The sequence below is a fragment of the Lissotriton vulgaris genome, chromosome 8, assembly GCF_964263255.1.
Source record: "Lissotriton vulgaris chromosome 8, aLisVul1.2, whole genome shotgun sequence".
In the NCBI taxonomy this organism is placed as follows: Eukaryota; Metazoa; Chordata; class Amphibia; order Caudata; family Salamandridae; genus Lissotriton; species Lissotriton vulgaris.
In genome coordinates, this window is record NC_141696.1 from 438,839,154 (window position 1) to 438,858,194 (window position 19,041).

Sequence of the window (19,041 nt, forward strand, 5' to 3'; positions counted from 1 at the left end):
TCTCAATTATTCATCGCTTTTGGTGGTCCTCGCAAGGGCCTTCCACTGTCAAAACAGTCAAAACAGAGTATTGCGGGATGGATCTCCAGTGCCATTCTATACTGCCACTCTACAGCGGGTAAGCCGCTGGACAGCAGATCAGAGCACACTCCACAAGATCCGTGGCATCCTCTACAGCTCTCTTCGCAGGAGTACAGTTGTAGAGCTGCGACTTGGAGCAGCGCGCACACCTTTACGAAGCATTACTGCTTGGAATCCTTGACACAGGAAGGACCACAGCTGTGAGCCAGGCAGCCCTGAGGAACCTCTTCCACTGATTGGTGAGCTTTCCCTACTATCCCTCCTTCCTATTTCTGCACATTTTGTATTTACTGTTAGTACGGATTGTTATTTCAATATGTGGTTTACTTATTCTCTTATAAAATTACGGATACTGACATGTCTCTTTATTTATGTTACAAAATGTGCTTTCTTGCTTACTGCTATTTACTCTGATACAAGCTATGGGAATCTATGAAAGTTCCAATACTGGGGCAAGAAAACAAGTTACTTACCTGTAACTTTGGTTCCCCAGTATTGGTAACTTTCATAGATTCCCATGCGCCCACCCTCCTCCCCTGGGAAAGCTCAGCCTTCAGCAGATGTGGCTCTGAGGTTCCTTCAGGAGGAGTCTATGGGTTGAGGCTCTTCTGATTGGCTGATGCTTAGTTTTGGTCTCTATTTCAAAAAGAGGTGGATATGCTACAAAAGGGAGTGAAGCCTAGGCCTTTTTTTTCTCTTTTGTACCTAATGCTATGTTATTTTTGTTACTGAGACTCCCATTCCGACGATGGGGAATAATACAAGCTATGGGAATCTATGAAAGTTACCAATACTGGGGAACTAAAGTTACAAGTAAGTAACTTGTTTTCTTAAAAATGTGAGTCTGAGTGTGCAGCTCATATGCTAGATATGTTCGCAAAAAACAATTTAAAATAGACCTACGTGGGGAGAATAATGGAGGCATCTAGCAGGGTGGATGGATAGGCAAGGAGGATAAACAAAGAGGAAAAGCAGACAGAGTATTACAAAGAACAAGAGATTCACAGAAGAGATGGGGCAAGAGAGTGTGTGCTTCAGAGTTTTCAAAAAACGTTACAGCATCAAAATACTAGGCAATTTGTTTTGGAGTGAAGAATTGGGAGCAATCTCAGTTGTGCACCAAGGCTGCCCAGGGTGCCATGGTGTCTCTGCTTTAGCTGGGAGGGAGCGCTAAGTCGAGAGGGCCAGTGGGGCCTTTCCCTGATGTGCTTATGTACTCTGAGGAGTCCCCTAGGCTCACTGCTGCATGTCTCCTTGTAAGTTTATTCTCCCTGCTGCAACCCTGCATTTGTTATGTGATTGCAGAAAATGTAACAAATCCCTGGAATTGGAAGACTCCTGAAACCACAGAAAAGGGTAGAGCATTGGGGAGTCCTACTTTTTGTAGTTGAATGCTGCATGTATGAGAATTAATTCCATAAAGCTAAAAGGGATCCAGCCAGTGGTTTATCCTGACATGAGTACCTATTACTTGAAAATAATCCAAGCCTGGATATCCATTTTGCCTTGCTGTTAATTTTCTAATAGTGATTGAGATGATAAATGTTTACCAGCTAGTACTGAAAATATAATTTTTTTAAAAAGGTTAATGCGCTCATAGTTCATTCAAGTCACCCACTAAGTGCTTGTGGGGAATTGTGAAATGTATAGTACCTGGCTGAAGGTACTTAAATAGGTCAATGGCCTCTTGATTTAGTATCTATAGGTCGCTTGATCAGGATAGCTCTATATTGAGAATTGAACTCTCTGCTCTTTTTGCTACTTGTATTTTCTAGTGCTTCAGTTCCATCAAACCATTTATTTCCTTCTGAATTTGCCTGTGAACTGGCATTCTCCCAGCCTTAGGGAAACCTTGGAAAGTTCATAACACCTAAGCATCTATTGTTCAATTTTAAAGGACTAGCAAATTCTTACTGCCACCGAAAATGCTGCATAAAAGAGAGGTGAAAGGAGCAGGAACTTGCCCTCGATCTGATGTCCTTAAAGAATTCACCTCATGGTCAGGCTATAGTGGCACCTGTAACTCAGGATGAACGTAATGTTATAGCCTTCTGCTAAATCCTTTCCCTTTGTAAATAATACTGCTGCCCAATGCCTCCAGTCAAGCGAAATGGGAACAACCAGACTGCAAGAACAAATCCATCAAAGAGTTTGAAGGCAAACCCTGACATTGGTTTGAAAAGCTTAAGAGATTACCATGTGCTCTGTTCATCATTTTCTCCCTAATGGGTCACTAGCTCAGATATGAAGTGAACTTACAAAAAGGTGCTGCTTTTTTAGGTACATAGAGTGGTTTGGCTGCAGGCATCTGACATTTTTTATTACATCTTTGCTGAGAAGATCACCCAGGCTGTTAGCTTTTATTGTCTTACTAGCCTCGATGTGGATCAAACCGAGTATTGGCACACCTCTAATACTAGATGTCACAATTCGAATGGGCACCTTTCTAATGTTCTCTTGGGGGTAAAATCAATGAAATTGAGGAGTGGCAAAATTGAGCTCAGCTATATTCTCATGAGAAAGGAACCTCTTTATCTCTGGGGATGATTTAAACTGATCTTTAATTTTTTTGTAGCATTTTTATAATGGGCATACTTCTTCCCAGGCCGGAAATAGCTAGCTGGTTACTCTGAGTGGCCTTAACCTTTATTGCAGAAATCTGAAGGTGACCTCAGATGGAGCACCAAAGCCTGTGAGCTCCTTCTCTTACATTTTACTACAAGCTAGTGGAAACGTACTGTGGTCTGGTTGCTCTCTGTAGTCAATCGTAGATGTCTCTTCTTGTCTTTATCGTTATATGTACCTAAGGTAGGATCTGGCGAATTCTGAATTTCCTGCCACAATATACTGCCCCTTTGCCAGACAGAGAGACCAAGTGGAGAAAGCTAGAAGAACCATCTGCTTATCAAAGGGAAAGGAAGGAATTAATGCCATAGCACAGTCACCTTGCACTAGAGGCATGACTTTGTTTATGTGAGGCAGGAGACGAACAGGAGGATTGAACAAGCGCATCGTCTGACACAAATTAGAAGAAATGGCATTTTAGCTGTATGGACTGCTGCAGGCCAAGAGAAAGGTCACCTCACTCATTATAGTCATGCAAATCTGTAGGAAAGGAGATGGTTGAAAAAACGCCTCTCCCAATGCATAATATTTTATCATTATAACCGCCATTGCCCAAGCTCACCTAGAACAGGACTTCTAAAAGCAACCACATACCACTTGGAAGTTCATCTTACTGTCTGGATCACAAAAGCAAAAGAAAAAATTAACAAGTTTCATCTGTCATGTAACGTCGAGGTTCCAGCTTTGATGTATGCTAAGAAAAGTTTTTTCCACAAATGCAAGCTTGTGATGTTGATTTTTGCATAATGAAGACGTGTGGTCACAATGAAAATTGTTTTTATGTTCTCAGGAAAAGGAGAACAGAGAACACTTGGAGAACTATCGAAGAGCTACTTCTGAAGTTGAAACATGGCAAAGCAAATATCACCAATCTGAAGGGGAGTGCAGCTCCATGCGACTAGAGCTTCTCAATTCCGAGTCTGAGCGTCGCAGGTTGAAGGAGCAAATGGACTCGATGGAGCTAGAAATTGAACAAGTAAGATAAAAACATATATTTGTACTGGCGATGGAATGGAACATGTTTAATGATCTAGTATTGACAGCCGGAAAACAACAGAACATCCTCCCACGAAACTTTGATTCTTGTGTGCTTTACTGTGATTTTATATGCTTCAGTTATATTGCTGTGCTCCGGGACATCATTCTCAAAGTATACGACCGGGATCGACACACTACATTGTAACATGCAACCAGCTTCAGAAGACCCAAAATGTATATTTATGAAGGAATATTTCATACAATGAATTTCAATTTTTTTAATTCTTTATTAGTCTTTTATCATTTTGAGCACAGCAACACTACAGTAAAACCATACAGAAATCATCTGAGATATATACATACTTTAACAATAAGAACAAAGAAAAAAATCGTCAAAGAGTAAGAATCACACTTCCTAAGACAAAAAATAAAACCAAAGTGACAATGATAAGCTTGAGTTATCGTGTCCGATTACCGCCTCAAAGACTTTGTAAAATTCTAGGGGGATCTGATCAGGCCCAGCTGCTTTGCCAGATGGAAGGCTACTCAGGGCGGCAAGGATCTCTTCGGTGGTCAAAGGAGTTTCCAGCACCTCCCTATCTCCCTCTGCAATTGTTTGTATAGGAATTTCCCTAAAATACGTTTGGATTTCCAAAGGGTCTTTCACCTGTTCTTCACTATATAAGTTGCCATAGAATTGTCTAAATATCTATTGGATCCCTGCTGGCTCGTTAACTATACCTCCCTTTCTGTCCGATATCTCCTTGACCTCCGCGATTGATGTTTTCTGTCTCGGGCGCACCGCTAATGTATGCCCAACCCGTTCACTAAGCTCATAGCATTGCTGCTTTCTTGCCAGAAAAGTTGCATCTGCCTTGATAGCTATAAACTCCTGAGCTTCAGATTTTGCCAATGTCAGTTTTAGCATAGCATGATCCAGCGATACACCCAATGCCATTGCAGCATTTCCACTCCTCAGCATCAGCTACTGCCTGGCATAGTTTTTTTGCTACCAGCCCCTCCTGTTTCTGTCTATGTAGACTAAAGCTCAAGGTCTCAACTCGTATCCCGGCCTTAAATGCGTCCCAAGCAACCTCTGAGCAAGTGCTTCCTCTATTGATGTCCCAGAATGCCCACTATCCATTCCTTCATATGTTGCACATATCCTGGATCTCTCAGCAGCCCTCTCTCAAAAGTCCACATCCGCTCAGGTTTACCCCCTTACAGTATCAGCTGTTAACACTATCGGGTTATGGTTTGAGATAATCCGGGATAGCTTCTCAATATGAAACCTGGACATCAGCGAGTTAGATACAAAAAAGTAATCGAGCCTAGCAACCACCTTATGGGGAGCCGAGAGGTATGTGCTACCTGGGTTGTTGGGCTTCAATCGTGCCCACACATCTGCCAGTGAATTATTCCGATTTTTACAAAAAACAATGGCCCTTGACACAAAAATTAAAGATTGTAATAATTATAGGCCACAATGTGCGCTATAACAACAAGAAAGTCCAGCCGGACTTGCAGGTTTATTCAATAATTCGGTAAACAATTTGAAGAACAATAAAACAGTGGGACTCAGTCCTGTATCCACAATGCTTACATAAACTTAGAGACAATACAGACACATGGGATATATCAGGCATATAACCAAAATGGAGCAAGAAAAGGAAACTCTAAAATGTGCTTGCTTCACATATGTGGGGAACAAAACAGATTATGCACATAATAGTGAACTAGTGTTAAGCCCACATATCATGTCGACGGCGTTTCGATCCATTCAAGAATGGTGGATCATCATCAGGACTACCATTGTCTGCCTGATTAAAAGCCTGCAAAAACGTAGACAAGGGGAACATATAACAATAAATTAGACTTCTATGTATCACTTGAAATATTACTAGACTTAGAACTCATACCATGCTCTTAAGGTGTTGCTAATTCGTACATGTGAGAAGTGTCACGCAGACTGTGCTGGACATCCACGGCGCGATGTGGTAAAACCATGCGACATAAAACAAAAATGTGCAGTAATAATTATAATTCAAGGTGTAGCTCACATGCCTTAGTGAGTAATACTATAATGGCATAGTGTGAAGGTGTAGCTCACATGCCTAGGTGGGTAATACTATAATGGCAACAAAAAAGTAATCGAGCCTAGCAACCACCTTATGGGGAGCCGAGAGGTATGTGCTACCTGGGTTGTTGGGCTTCAATCATGCCCACACATCTGCTAGTGAATTATTCCGAGCCAGATTAAAGATTGCTAGAAAAGTCCTTTTCTTCCGACCCGTATATCGATCCCCAGTCTCCGTCCAGAGCCCCCATCCCGTTTATAATAAAATCTCCACTCATGATGACTGGTGTGAGCCAGAAAGCTAATTCTGATTCTAAAAATTAAAAAATGTCAGGGTCAACCTCGGTCGATCCATATACTGAGCAGATAGTAAACATCTCACCCCTTATCATACACTCCACCAATACCCATCTTCCCCACTGATCTGTGGTAAATATTTGATTTACCGTCCTAATTTCTATGCAGGTAAGTACTTAATAAATAATAACTCAATCGGAAAGAAAGAGGCAGAGTCCGTGGTGTTAGAGTTCTTAGGGGTTTTATTCCTTAAAAAGGAATGGTCAGACCGGATATCATGTTCCTACCACCACTGGGGTGTAGGAAGGGATAGAGCAATATTTTATTGACAATACATAGCTTATATACTTAAGTCACATTATAGAAACCAATACAGTAGGCGTAACAGCTGAGAGAAACAAGATAAAACACACACGTGGTAGTGATACGTAATTAGAATGCGTGAACTAGGCGTGAACATAGAGGTGTGTGCTAGAAACGTCACAGGTAGGTGTCACAAGTGGGTGGCAACAAAGCAGAATCTTGTAATGTCAGCAGAAATCTGAGGCCTGGATGCGCGCGCAGCTGCATGACGTGTGATTGACGTGAAACTGGAGGGTGCAGGGGACTTGACATTTACACTGGCGGAAAGAAACAGAAGTCTGGCATGTCAGATCAACTCGTACTTCTATCATATCTGATATCTGATGTTTGGGAACCATATTATCTAAACGGAAAAGGTCTCTGGGGCAGAAGCTATTCTATACTAACTGTGAATGCGTGTATAAGCGCCTAAGTGTCTGCATGAGAATGCGAGGGGCATGGGCCTACCATGGTAACAGAGGCTATGAATTACTTGCACGGAGACAGTGAGGCCGGGCCCTTTGCTCTGCAGCTGGGGGGATGTTTACTTAAACTAGTAGGCAGGAATGCATTTTCGAGGAGCGGAACAGATAATTCGAAGGTTGAATACAGTCTTGGCAGGCAGCAGGCCAAGCTAGGCGCCGTGAGCCGCACAGGGAGTAAGGCAGAGGTCACAGGTACAGAGACAGCCTGGGCTGAGGCTTTCGGAGTCAGAAAGCAGGAAAAAGGCTCGATGGCAGAATTCAGGGCCTACTTTGCCAGAGCTGAAAAACGTGTAAAGTACACCACAAAAAGACGTTGGCATAGCATACTTAGAAACGGAATATTCAACCCATTCAGGGTGGGTCTGAAAGAGGACATGTTAACGTTGGACGCAAATGTATTTGCGTCTTCATAGCTGGCACAGGAGGGAAGTTACATGCACTTTAAGCTGGTACATGGAGACGGTGGGGTACACGTTAGGGAACATTACTTGACCATAAAATTTATATTTCCTCATTCCCTCCTTGTTCCCTACGGACCCTTCATGATATATCGATCCTCATGAATCGATCAGTCTGTTCTTGTAACATCATTTGTTCTTCTTTCTTTATTTCACGTTTTGAGAGAAAACTGGAATGTTCAATGCACGATGTGGCACACAGTCCACAAATCGCTGGCCCACACTGTAGGCACAGGCAGCAACTGAATACTATGACAAGGGCAATGCCTAGGAAGGATAGGATCTTCCATCCCCAAGCGGTTAACGTTGTCCAGAACCAACCGGACCAAGTCCAGGTGCCTGGATTCTGATGTATCTGATTTGCAATTTTATGAAGACGTGTAATAGCTTGGTATACCGTTGGCGCGTTTTCTGGAATGGAAACACAGCAACTTGACCCGATGACCTTACAAGCTCCGCCTCTGTCTGCCAAGATGACGTCAATAACAAGACGATTCTGAAGAACAACAACCCGCATGGCGGACTGCTCCTCTGTTAAGTTACCTAGGGCGGAGGCAGTTTCATTCACTACTGCTTCAAGTGTTCTAGTTAATCTGCGTATTAGTTTACTATTTTGGACGGGACCCGTGAAGAAAAAGAATCCTTTATTGAAATCTGTGTATTGCTCCCATGCCGTTTCAGTGTAGTCGACAATCGGGAGATCTCTTCGGAGTCTATTCTTTACTAGATTTGTATTTCTATGATAATCAGGAGGAGCTAGAAAAACAGGTGGCAGAAGGAATGCAATGTAACAGGTACCATCCCAATCTGGAGGTAAGCGTATGTATGCGGTATGGCCACAAACAAAGTAGGAATGACGAGTAGCTCTAAAGGAAGATTTGCCTTGGTCACTGAATTCGACCACAGTAGTACATTTGCTATGACCTAAGTGTACTGAACCCTTCTTACTGACACATAAATCACCAGTGACTGGTAATACTGACATAGCAGGGAGAACTGGTGCGGCTTCGGCTTCGGCTTCGACAGTAAGAATCATAAGGTTAATTGTATAATTACCTAATCCATATACTTCATTTTCTAGATCAGTTCCTATTCTAATGGGAAGTCCCTTCTTGTCAGGGTAACAGGCATTAAGCAGAACTAAGTTCAAGTTTCCCCAAACCCAGCTCCCCTTAAAAACAGCGACATCAGGATCTAAGGAATTAATTATTCTAAACCATGCACCACAAGAGCCATTGTGAGTGAACGGGTACGGAAAGAGGGGCAGAACTCCCTTGTATTTCTGGTAGGGAGGGAGTCGGCCACATATCCAACAGTTTGTAGCATTGTTAGTCTGATGGGAGTGGTGTAACATACTAATGAAAGTGTTGTTGCGCAGCACGAGTCTGTAAGAAAGTTCGTGGGGAGGTAATTCACTAAAAGAATGTTCAGCAGAAACATTGTAAGCAGATTGTTCGCGCTTGAAGATAGGGTAGTATATGGGAAGCAATATACTAGCAACAATAATCAGAAGACTTAGAAAAAACATAATTAATAATGTCACTATACAGTGACTACGGAGTGATTTGCAATATGTACGTTTCTTGAGTTGTCTCTCTCTCTCTCTATCTCGATCTAGGGGATACATGTCAGAAACTATTTAACCGATTCACCTAGGGGAGGACTTAAACAATTAAACTGTCTGACTTGCTAGATCGAAGTTTCATGCGGTACTCCTCTTGGGGAGTTTTCTCTTGTTTCGGAACTTTAAAGTCTCTAGGTTCGATGCAGTCCTTTGAGGGGGTGGACGAGTCTGTTTCTGGCATCAGTTCATTGCATTTTTTTATATGGCTCGTATGGATCCACCCCTTTCGGCCTTCCACCTTGATAGCGGTCCGTGTTGTAAGAAGGACGGTCTTCGGCTCTTTCCAGCGGGGCTCCAGCGGACTTTTCCTGTCGAAGTTCCTAATTAGGACTGTGTCACCGGGGCGGACATCGTGTGGCTTTACATCAGTGTTGTCAGGGAAGGCTGCGGCAACCTGTGAACGACATGATTGGAGTGCAGACATCAAGGAGGCAAGGTAATCTGTCAGCATATTACAATCAACATCGGTAATTTTCTTAGGTATGGGCGTCCCCCACATATTCGGTGGTCTGCCAAAGACCACTTCATACGGGGATAGTCCTGATCTCGAATGGGCGACCATTCTCATATAGAACAATGCAACTGGCAGGGCGACTATCCAGTCGACCCCTTTCTCTTTACAGATTTTAGCAAGGCGGGTCTTTAGTGTCTGGTTATGCCTCTCTACAAGGCCAGCGGCTTCGGGATGTTGGACACAATGGAATCTCCACTGATATCCTAGCAGCAGGGAAACCTGTTTCATGAGTTCGGATGAGAATGGCTGTCCGTTATCTGAGTACACGACACGAGGCAAGCCGTATCGTGGGAAGAATTCTCGAACCAGCTGCCTGGCAGTGGTCGGAGCAGTGTAATCTGGGACTGGATATGCTTCGGTCCAACGGGAAAGTGCACAAACAATTACGAGGACGTACTTGAATCCTCGACAACGGTCCATCTGGATATAATCCATCTGGAGGACTTCAAAAGGGTGATCGGGAGGATGAAATCCACCTTGCTCTACAGGGACGCTTTTACCTGGATTGAACTGACAACAGATCATGCAAGTACGCACTTTCTGTTTTGCTGCTGCTCGTAAGTGTTTGTTGTACCAGAGATTCTGTAAACTGTCTAACATCGCTTTTTCTCCTAGATGTGCTGGACTATGTGCTGTATTGATTATGACTTGAACCATAGAGTCGGGGAGAAACCATGTAGATTTTCCCTTCGTCATCCAACCTTGATCTGTCTGGATCCCTCCTAGTTCAGTCCATTTCTTTATTTCATCTGCAGTAGCATGTGTCTGGATATCTATTACATCTAGTGTGGGATCCCTGACTGTCATACAATGTGTCGGTACTATTGTCTTTGTCACGTCAGGTGTCTGAGTGTGAGTCAATGCTGTATGTTTTGCTGTCTGGTCTGCCAGGTCGTTACCCTGGGAAACAGAATCTGTAACTTTAGTATGTGCTTTACACTTCATGACGGATATGCCTGAAGGCAGATGTATTGCTTCTAACAGTGCTTGAATGAGGGGACCGTGTTGGATCTTGGCACCGTGAGAGGTCAAAAAGCCTCGTTCTTGCCATAACATTCCGAAGTCGTGTACAACTCCGAACGCATAAGGGGAATCAGTGTATATGTTAACATTTCTGTTCTTGGCTAGTATACAAGCTCGGGTCAGAGCGATGAGCTCTGCCGCTTGAGCGGACAGTGTCTCAATACGATATGTTTCTTTAACTTCAGTTTCAGTGGTCACTGCATATGCGGCCACTAATTCTCCTGTACTTGTTCTCATACATGAACCATCCACGTAAAGTGTCAGGTCTGGATTTGCCAATGGAACATCTGTTAAGTCTCGTCGGGGCTTTGTTACTGCATTAATGATCTCTATACAATCATGCGGGGCTGGATCTGTCATAATCGAGGGTAACAATGTTGCGGGGTTTAGAATGCTGCAGCGTCTGATTTCTATGTGTGGCTGGAATAGCGTTAATTCATAACCTGTCAGTCGTGCTATAGTCAAGTGTTGAGTCTGAGTTCTGTTTAAAAGAACCTCTACAGAATGTGGAACTTGTACTGTTAATGGATGTCCTAATACAATTGAATCGCTCTGCCTGATTGCTAAGGCTGTTGCTGCTACTGACTTTAAGCACGCAGGGAGTGCTTGGGCTACTGAATCCAATGTACTTGAAAAATAAGCGCAAGGTTTATGTGAACCTGCTTGGTCTTGAGTGAGGACAGACAATGCTGTACCATCACGTTCTGTAACAAAAAGTGTAAAAGGTTTGCTGTAACATGGTGTCGCTAAAACTGGTGCTTGGCATAAAGCTTTCTTTAATTCTTCAAAGGCCTGTGTATGTTCCTGAGTCCAAGGAAGGACAGTCGAAGTCGCTGCCTCCTGTGTTGTCAACTGAATGAGTGGTTTAGCTAGAAATGCATACTGAGGAATCCATTGTCTGCAGTACGAGGTGAGGCCTATGAAGGCCCGCACTTCCTTTTGTGTCTGGGGTTGTGGCATATTTACAATTAACTGGATACGGTCAGGAGTGAGCTGTCTCCCCACTTTGGACAGCAAGTGACCCAAGTACACAACTTGCTGAACACAGAATTGTAGCTTCGAAGGAGACACCTTGTGTCCCTTGTCGGCCAGAAAATGTAAAACTGTCAGTGATGCTTGTTCACATTCGGGTTCGCTTCGTGCGGTGATCAGCAGATCATCGACGTATTGTAGTAAGGCGGTGTTAACTGGCATTTGAATACAATCAAGTTGTCTTTTCAGTGCTTGACTATAGATGCTGGGGCTTTCTGTGAATCCTTGAGGTGCGCGTGAAAATTTGAAACTTCGTCCATTTAAACTGAATCCGAAAAGGTATTGGCTCTCTGGGTCAATGGGCACACTGAAGAAGGCGTTCTTGAGGTCAATTACAGTAAAGAACGTTGCTTCTGAATCAATGGCAGTCAATAGGGAAGAGATGTCGGGAACCACAGGGTACTGTGGTACAATGCATTTATTCAGTTCTCGTAAATCAATCACCAGCCGATATACTGGCGGTGCATTGGAATCAGTACGTTTAAGAATCGGAATGATAGGGGAATTACAGATGTTGGAGTCGGTCTCTACGACCACTCCTTGGGCAATGAGCTCTTCAATGATTTCCAGTAAAGCCACTACAGCATCGGGTGGTAACTTGTATTGTCTGATTCGTGGTAAAACAACACCTGGCTTCAGTGTAACACGGTATGGTGTAATGTGCATGCAGCCTACATCGGTTGGGCCTTGTGCCCACAAGTGATCCGGTACATTTTTCAATCTGACATCAAACTCTCGTAATACATAGTGACCTTTGAAATCTCGCAAAAAGAGTCTAACTCCTTCCGGAGAACAACATATCACTGCTCCTAGAGCCTTCAATGTCTTTATTCCTAACAAGTTTTCTGGACATGATTTCGTAAGTAACAAGTCTGTAACCCGTGATAATGGACCCACAGCCAGGGGGACGGGCTGCGATACCTCATTTACAATAGGCTGTCCTGAAAAACCAAGGGAAACATTCTGTGAGCCTGAGAGGGGTGCCCCTGGGACTTCGTCATGGCTGATTGTTGTGCGGCTTGCCCCTGTGTCAATTAAAAACTTTCTGTCTTTTCCCAATACTTGACTGTGTACATAAGGACCCTCTTTATCTACAGGAATCTCAATAAGAGGCAAGCCAAACTCCCTCTCTAGGCTGTTTCATGTGTATCGTGGATAATCGGGGTAATTAGATTGGGCATACTGGTACATCTGTTGTGAAACTTGCTGTGTTGCAGCAATGGGCTGTGGCTGTGACTGCGACTGTGATACCGTAGCGGTCTGTCCTGTATGTGATGAAGCATGCATAGGTTGTGAATTCTGTGAAGTCTGTTGCAGACCCTGGTCGTGTCTAGGCGGATGCGGTCTTTCTTTAGTTTTACCTGTTGCTATATTGTGTTTCAGGACCGGGCATTCGTGTACGTAGTGACCTGGCTGCTTGCAATAGTTGCATGTCCCTTTAACGGGAGCTGCTGAATTCTGGGTCTGGGTCGTACCCTTTCTCTGGCCGTCGGCTGGAACCGACTGGGCCACTAACATTTTCATTTTCGTATCTTTCATACGTTTCTGTTCATGATCCTGTTCTTCCCTGATTCTGTTCTGATGGTATTGTAACATTTGTAACATCTGGGATGGCGTATTTGCTTGCCATGTACTTTCAACTTTATATACACGGTTCTTGACTGATGTCAGGGAATTCTCGACTAACTTTGATACAAAAAGGTGCGGGTACGATTCGCTACTTGGTTTAAGACCACTATTAATAAGGAAACATTTCTCGAATCTTGAATAGAAGTCACTAGTATCTTCATCGTGTTTCTGTTTACAGGCTGAGATTGCATCCCAGTCTTCCTTTCTAGTTGTCAGTAATCTTGGCAGAACCTGTACTATCAAACCTGGTAATGCTTTAGTTTTCTCCCCAAGGCCTAGCCCTGGGGTCCGAAGTTTTTCCTCGTCTTCTATTTCTGCCCATATTATCTTTTTGTCTCCTACCTCCCATTCTCGTTCCTTAAGTTTCTCGTAGATGCCTGTAGGCAACAATACCTTCAACATTTTCATGATATCTGCATATGTGTAATCTCCCATCAGTAGCATGTCTTTAAGTTCTCTGTGAAAACCCGCAGGGTCTTTATCATGACAGGGTACTAGTTTCTTCATTTCCAATAGTTCTAACTTGGTCAGAGGTGTGTGTACATACACACGTTTCAAGGTATTATCGGTACCCATAACTGGATGTACTTCTCGTAAGGGGTTCTGACTTTCAATGCCATGCAGACGCTCCATATGGTACATTTTTCTTTCTGGGGGCGGAGCGGGAACATATTGTGAACTTAGAAAGGTGTTATATCTGTGCCGTTGTTCTAGAATTATTTGTATTAACTTGGTACTTAGGCCTCTCCATCTGTCCATGAGTAGTGCTTCTAATGTATCGTGTAAGGGACCTGGATCAGAATGTTGGTTTCTGTATAACGTGAGGAGGTGCTGAATCATGTATACACCTGCTAATTTCTGCTCGTCTGGGGAAAGGTTCAGAAATGTCTGCGCTACTGTGTCATCATTGTATATGTTCGGATTGTCAGCCCATAGTACTGCTGACCGGGCTAGTTCTTGTTCATCCATAGAATTGAGTACATGGTACCCCATTCGTTCTCGAAGCATTTTATCAGTCTCTTGGAACTGATGTTCAGGAGAATTCGGTTTTGATATGCCAGAGAGAAAAACTCTCTTGCTTTCTGGACGAATGCCTTTCCTAAGGTAAGTTCCCTTACCTACATACGCTATCGTATCTGTAGTTTTTTCTGGTTCTTCAGGTTCTTCCTCCTCGGAGGAAGGTTTTTCTTTCTCTTTTTCGTGTATTTCTATCACTGCTTTTCTTATTTTCCTGTACATACTGGCTATGCAACCCCCTTTATCATGTTTTCCTTCGGATATATTTTGACCCCACTTGTTGAGTGCCTCTAATTCATCCTGTTCTGTCTCAGGCCTGTCTCGTTCTCTTATTAAGCAATTTATGAAAAAACGTAGTATATATGCTTGAGTGTCAACTTTCTGATGTGCCATGGCCTCCTTAATACTATCAGGATTTTCCCCAGTCTGGACAAAATGATATATTTTATCTAGGTGCTCTTTCATTCCCGAGAACAATATTAGGTAATCTGTAGCTTGTCGTAAGCGTAGCGATGCTATCAACATTCTATCGTCTTTGCCGGGTACTGGATCATATCTGCAAACTGAAAGCGGTCCTTTGAGTCTGTCGAAACAGGGTGATTGGGGCGTAAGGTGGTTCTGCATGTCCCTAAGGTGTAATCTGTGTGTTTCTGGCGGGGTCTGGTGACCCCCGGTCGCACCTCCTGAGGCGGAAGCTTGAGCATTATCCCTCTGTGGAGTCTGTATATGTACTTGAACTTGTCTTTTAGTAGGATCAGGTAGAAACGGATTTGGTATATTAATTTTAGGTGCGGGAAGTGGTGGAGGAGGAGGAACGACAGGCTGTCGGACGGGGAAACCTTGTTGCGGTAATGGCGGGATATGGTCTGGAGGCGGGTTGCCATCTCCGTCACCGTCAGTAGGCGGGACGTGGGCACGTGGATTGGTGTAAGCGGGTGCTACATCGTTTAGATAGGAATTCAGAAATATGTCCTTAGTAGCCCTGTGATTTACTTTAGTTGGAACCAATGGTGGCGGCAGGTCTTTCGGTATTTCTGAAGTGGCCTCAGGCGAACCCTCGGCCACAAGATACATACCATTTACAAGATTGTTTCGTGCGCGGTCTACTTGCTCTGATTTTACTCGGATCCCTTCAGTAACTAGTTCGTTTTCTCGGGCTTTATCTGATTCTTCTCTATGTCTGTCTTCTCTACGGAGTGCTTTTTCAGCACGTTTATGTGATTCGTTACGCCAAAATTCTATGGCGTCTTTCTGAGATTGTCTGGCTTTCTTTTTCCAAAGTGCTTCTTCTACCTTCATGATGCACTCGGCATCCCATGTTCCGGTAACAGGCCATCTGTGTCTCTCGTCTAGATGCTTAGTATAATCGGCCCATAAATCTAGATATAATATGGTATCTAAGCCATGTTTCTGATACATGAAATTTCCAGGAGTGTCCCTAGGGGGGATAGGAATTTCTTCCTCTAGTATCCCTTTCCTAGTTCCTATCTGCTTTAACTTATTGAAAAACGGCATCTTGTTTACTTAGTACTGAATGCTCAATCCTTGCTACTTAATTCTGAACACAGCTAGTTACACAAAAACACAATAAGGCACATTAAAAACAGTCACTCATACCACGACATTAATCACATGAAAGACATTTGAGACATATATGACTACCCCCCCCTATACTGGATGTACTGCTAAACAGCACAGATACACTGCTAAGAGCAGTGCAAGAACTCGAACAACGGATATACTGCTAAACAGTATAGATACACTGTCTAAAACAGTGCAGACCGAATTTGTGTACCCAAACCCGTCTTTACCGGATACATACTAATGCACCCGTCTAGATACGTCCCAGCAATGGTACTCATCGGGAAGCACGGAAACAGAAGGCCTCGGAAAACTCGACTGGACTGGACCGGACTCGACTCGACACGTGGATACTTCGGAAACTGGTGGGCCTCTTGACACCTCGGACCTTGCTTCTTTCGGCTAGGCTCTGGTCGGGATCCTCCGCACTCCTCACCGCCTCGTCTGGGCGCTGATCGCAGTCTTCGTCACCTCCGTAGGCCAGAGGGAGATACAGGAAATCCTGCCAGTACGCGTAGTTCCGTCTAACTGATGGCAGGGGACAGAGCTTGCAACGCACCAACCGGCGCGTGGGGTGGGGGAGGGGTCCCTATTCGGGCGCCAGAATAATGTGGTAAATATTTGATTTACCGTCCTAATTTCTATGCAGGTAAGTACTTAATCAATAATAACTCAATCGGAAAGAAAGAGGCAGAGTCCATGGTGTTAGAGTTCTTAGGGGTTTTATTCCTTAAAAAGGAATGGTCAGACCGGATATCATGTTCCTACCACCACTGGGGTGTAGGAAGGGATAGAGCAATATTTTATTGACAATACATAGCTTATATACTTAAGTCACATTATAGAAACCAATACAGTAGGCGTAACAGCTGAGAGAAACAAGATAAAACACACACGTGGTAGTGATACGTAATTAGAATGCGTGAACTAGGCGTGAACATAGAGGTGTGTGCTAGAAACGTCACAGGTAGGTGTCACAAGTGGGTGGCAACAAAGCAGAATCTTGTAATGTCAGCAGAAATCTGAGGCCTGGATGCGCGCGCAGCTGCATGACGTGTGATTGACGTGAAACTGGAGGGTGCAGGGGACTTGACATTTACACTGGCGGAAAGAGACAGAAGTCTGGCATGTCAGATCAACTCGTACTTCTATCATATCTGATATCTGATGTTTGGGAACCATATTATCTAAACGGAAAAGGTCTCTGGGGCAGAAGCTATTCTATACTAACTGTGAATGCGTGTATAAGCGCCTAAGTGTCTGCATGAGAATGCGAGGGGCATGGGCCTACCATGGTAACAGAGGCTATGAATTACTTGCACGAAGACAGTGAGGCCGGGCCCTTTGCTCTGCAGCTGGGGGGATGTTTACTTAAACTAGTAGGCAGGAATGCATTTTCGAGGAGCGGAACAGATAATTCGAAGGTTGAATACAGTCTTGGCAGGCAGCAGGCCGAGCTAGGCGCCGTGAGGCGCACAGGGAGTAAGGCAGAGGTCACAGGTACAGAGACAGCCTGGGCTGAGGCTTTCGGAGTCAGAAAGCAGGAAAAAGGCTCGATGGCAGAATTCAGGGCCTACTTTGCCAGAGCTGAAAAACGTGTAAAGTACACCACAAAAAGACGTTGGCATAGCATACTTAGAAACGGAATATTCAACCCATTCAGGGTGGGTCTGAAAGAGGACATGTTAACGTTGGACGCAAATGTATTTGCGTCTTCATAGCTGGCACAGGAGGGAAGTTACATGCACTTTAAGCTGGTACATGGAGACGGTGGGGTACACGTTAGGGAACATTACTTGACCATAAAATTTATATTTCCTCAGATCTTCCATCTTTCTCTTGACTGTTATATCACTCCGTCTGGAGAGTATGGCCACACCTCTGGTTTTAGTCCCCTGTTTAGTATTTACGATCAAGTGAAAATCTAGCTGTTCCATTAAGCTCCCTCTTATCCCCTCTATGTGCGTCTCTTGTAAGCATAAGAAATCCAAACGCATTGTTCACAGAATTGCAGAAGCCCGTTGCCTCTGAACCTGGTCATTCAATCCACACACATTAACTGAGGCAATTCGTAAGCTCATTAGTGCACATCAATCATTTGTCCATACATTTGTCCTTTAAGTTTATTGTTGATTTTCCTGCCTTCATATTTGAGTTTTCTCTTGCTTTGTTTTTTTTTACTTCATTATAAACCTCAGATACTGTGCTGTGCTATACCCTACTCTTCCCCCCTCTCCCCAACACCCCCAAACCCTCAGAGCCCCGCCCCCAGACCTCCCCCTCACGGGCAAATAGGTCAGTGATGACCTATGTGAGGTAGCTTATACCCATAGCCGAGTCGCAACCCCCCCCCCCCCCTGTGTTCCCCTTGGTCCCCCTGAGACATGTTCTTGTACAAACTATGCATCTAGCCATCATGCAATTATGCAACTATATAGTCATTAAGCAGTACAAATATGAGTATCAAAGCTAACTAAAATAGTGATTGCTGCACCTCAGCCTCCCAATTCCATGAGGCCAAGTCAGGGAATGCCCCTTCAACAGAGATACACAAATGCCAAAACATCTTCTCCCTCAACCCCTTCTGCCAATCCCAAGAGTCTGATGTTGTTCCTTCTCTGCCGATTCTCGAAATCTTCGAACTTCCACTGAATATCCTCTGCCATCTTCTAGGGCGTCTCCTTAAAAGCCTGCCATTTGTTGACCTCATCCTCAAGTCTTCCAGTTCTCTCCTCCACGTGGGCAACCCTGTGTGCCATATCATCGTATCATTTATTCGCCTTCCTGAGTGAGCCCTGTAGGTTCTTAGTTGCCTGCTTTGCTCTTCGGCTCTCTAACCTGGCTTCCCCCTGCATCTGCTTTAGCATGGTGTAGACTAAGTCCATTGAGGGAGTCTGCGCTGTGCTGCTCGAATTATTGTGCCCACCATGATCGGGTATTGCCCCATCGTCCTGGTATAGCTGAGTAGTAGCAGAATAATCCCATGCGAGCTTTCTATCCGTGGCGATGTCCATTCTGAGCGGGATCACTGTGGATTTAGATTTAGATTTTGACCTGCTTTTATGAAAGACAGCCCTATGAGCAACCAGTGCTCTTTGCACTGATGAGGTCTCTGCTGAATCTGAGCCATCAGTAAAGTCGCCATCGCTAGATAATGAAGAGTCTGTGTCATCATTGAGGGAAAAAAACAGTCCCCTTCAGGTGACCCAGCAAGTGCTTTAGAGTGGCAAGGCCCCTTTCTCTGTTCCACTATTTGCCCTATATCCCCTGAGGTTGCT

General features: G+C 44.1%; 1 protein-coding gene across 3 annotated transcripts in view; it reads left to right on the forward strand.

Annotated features, from left to right (window-relative positions):
• The window catches only part of TSGA10 (testis specific 10), a 454,368-nt gene that overhangs the window by 338,314 nt on the left and 97,013 nt on the right, over positions 1-19,041 (forward strand). For all 3 annotated transcript variants that reach the window (XM_086933298.1, XM_086933297.1, XM_086933299.1), the window contains exon 15: positions 3,497-3,682. In XM_086933298.1, the coding sequence (XP_086789424.1) occupies positions 3,497-3,682 (186 nt within the window). The remainder of the gene's footprint in view (positions 1-3,496; positions 3,683-19,041) is intronic.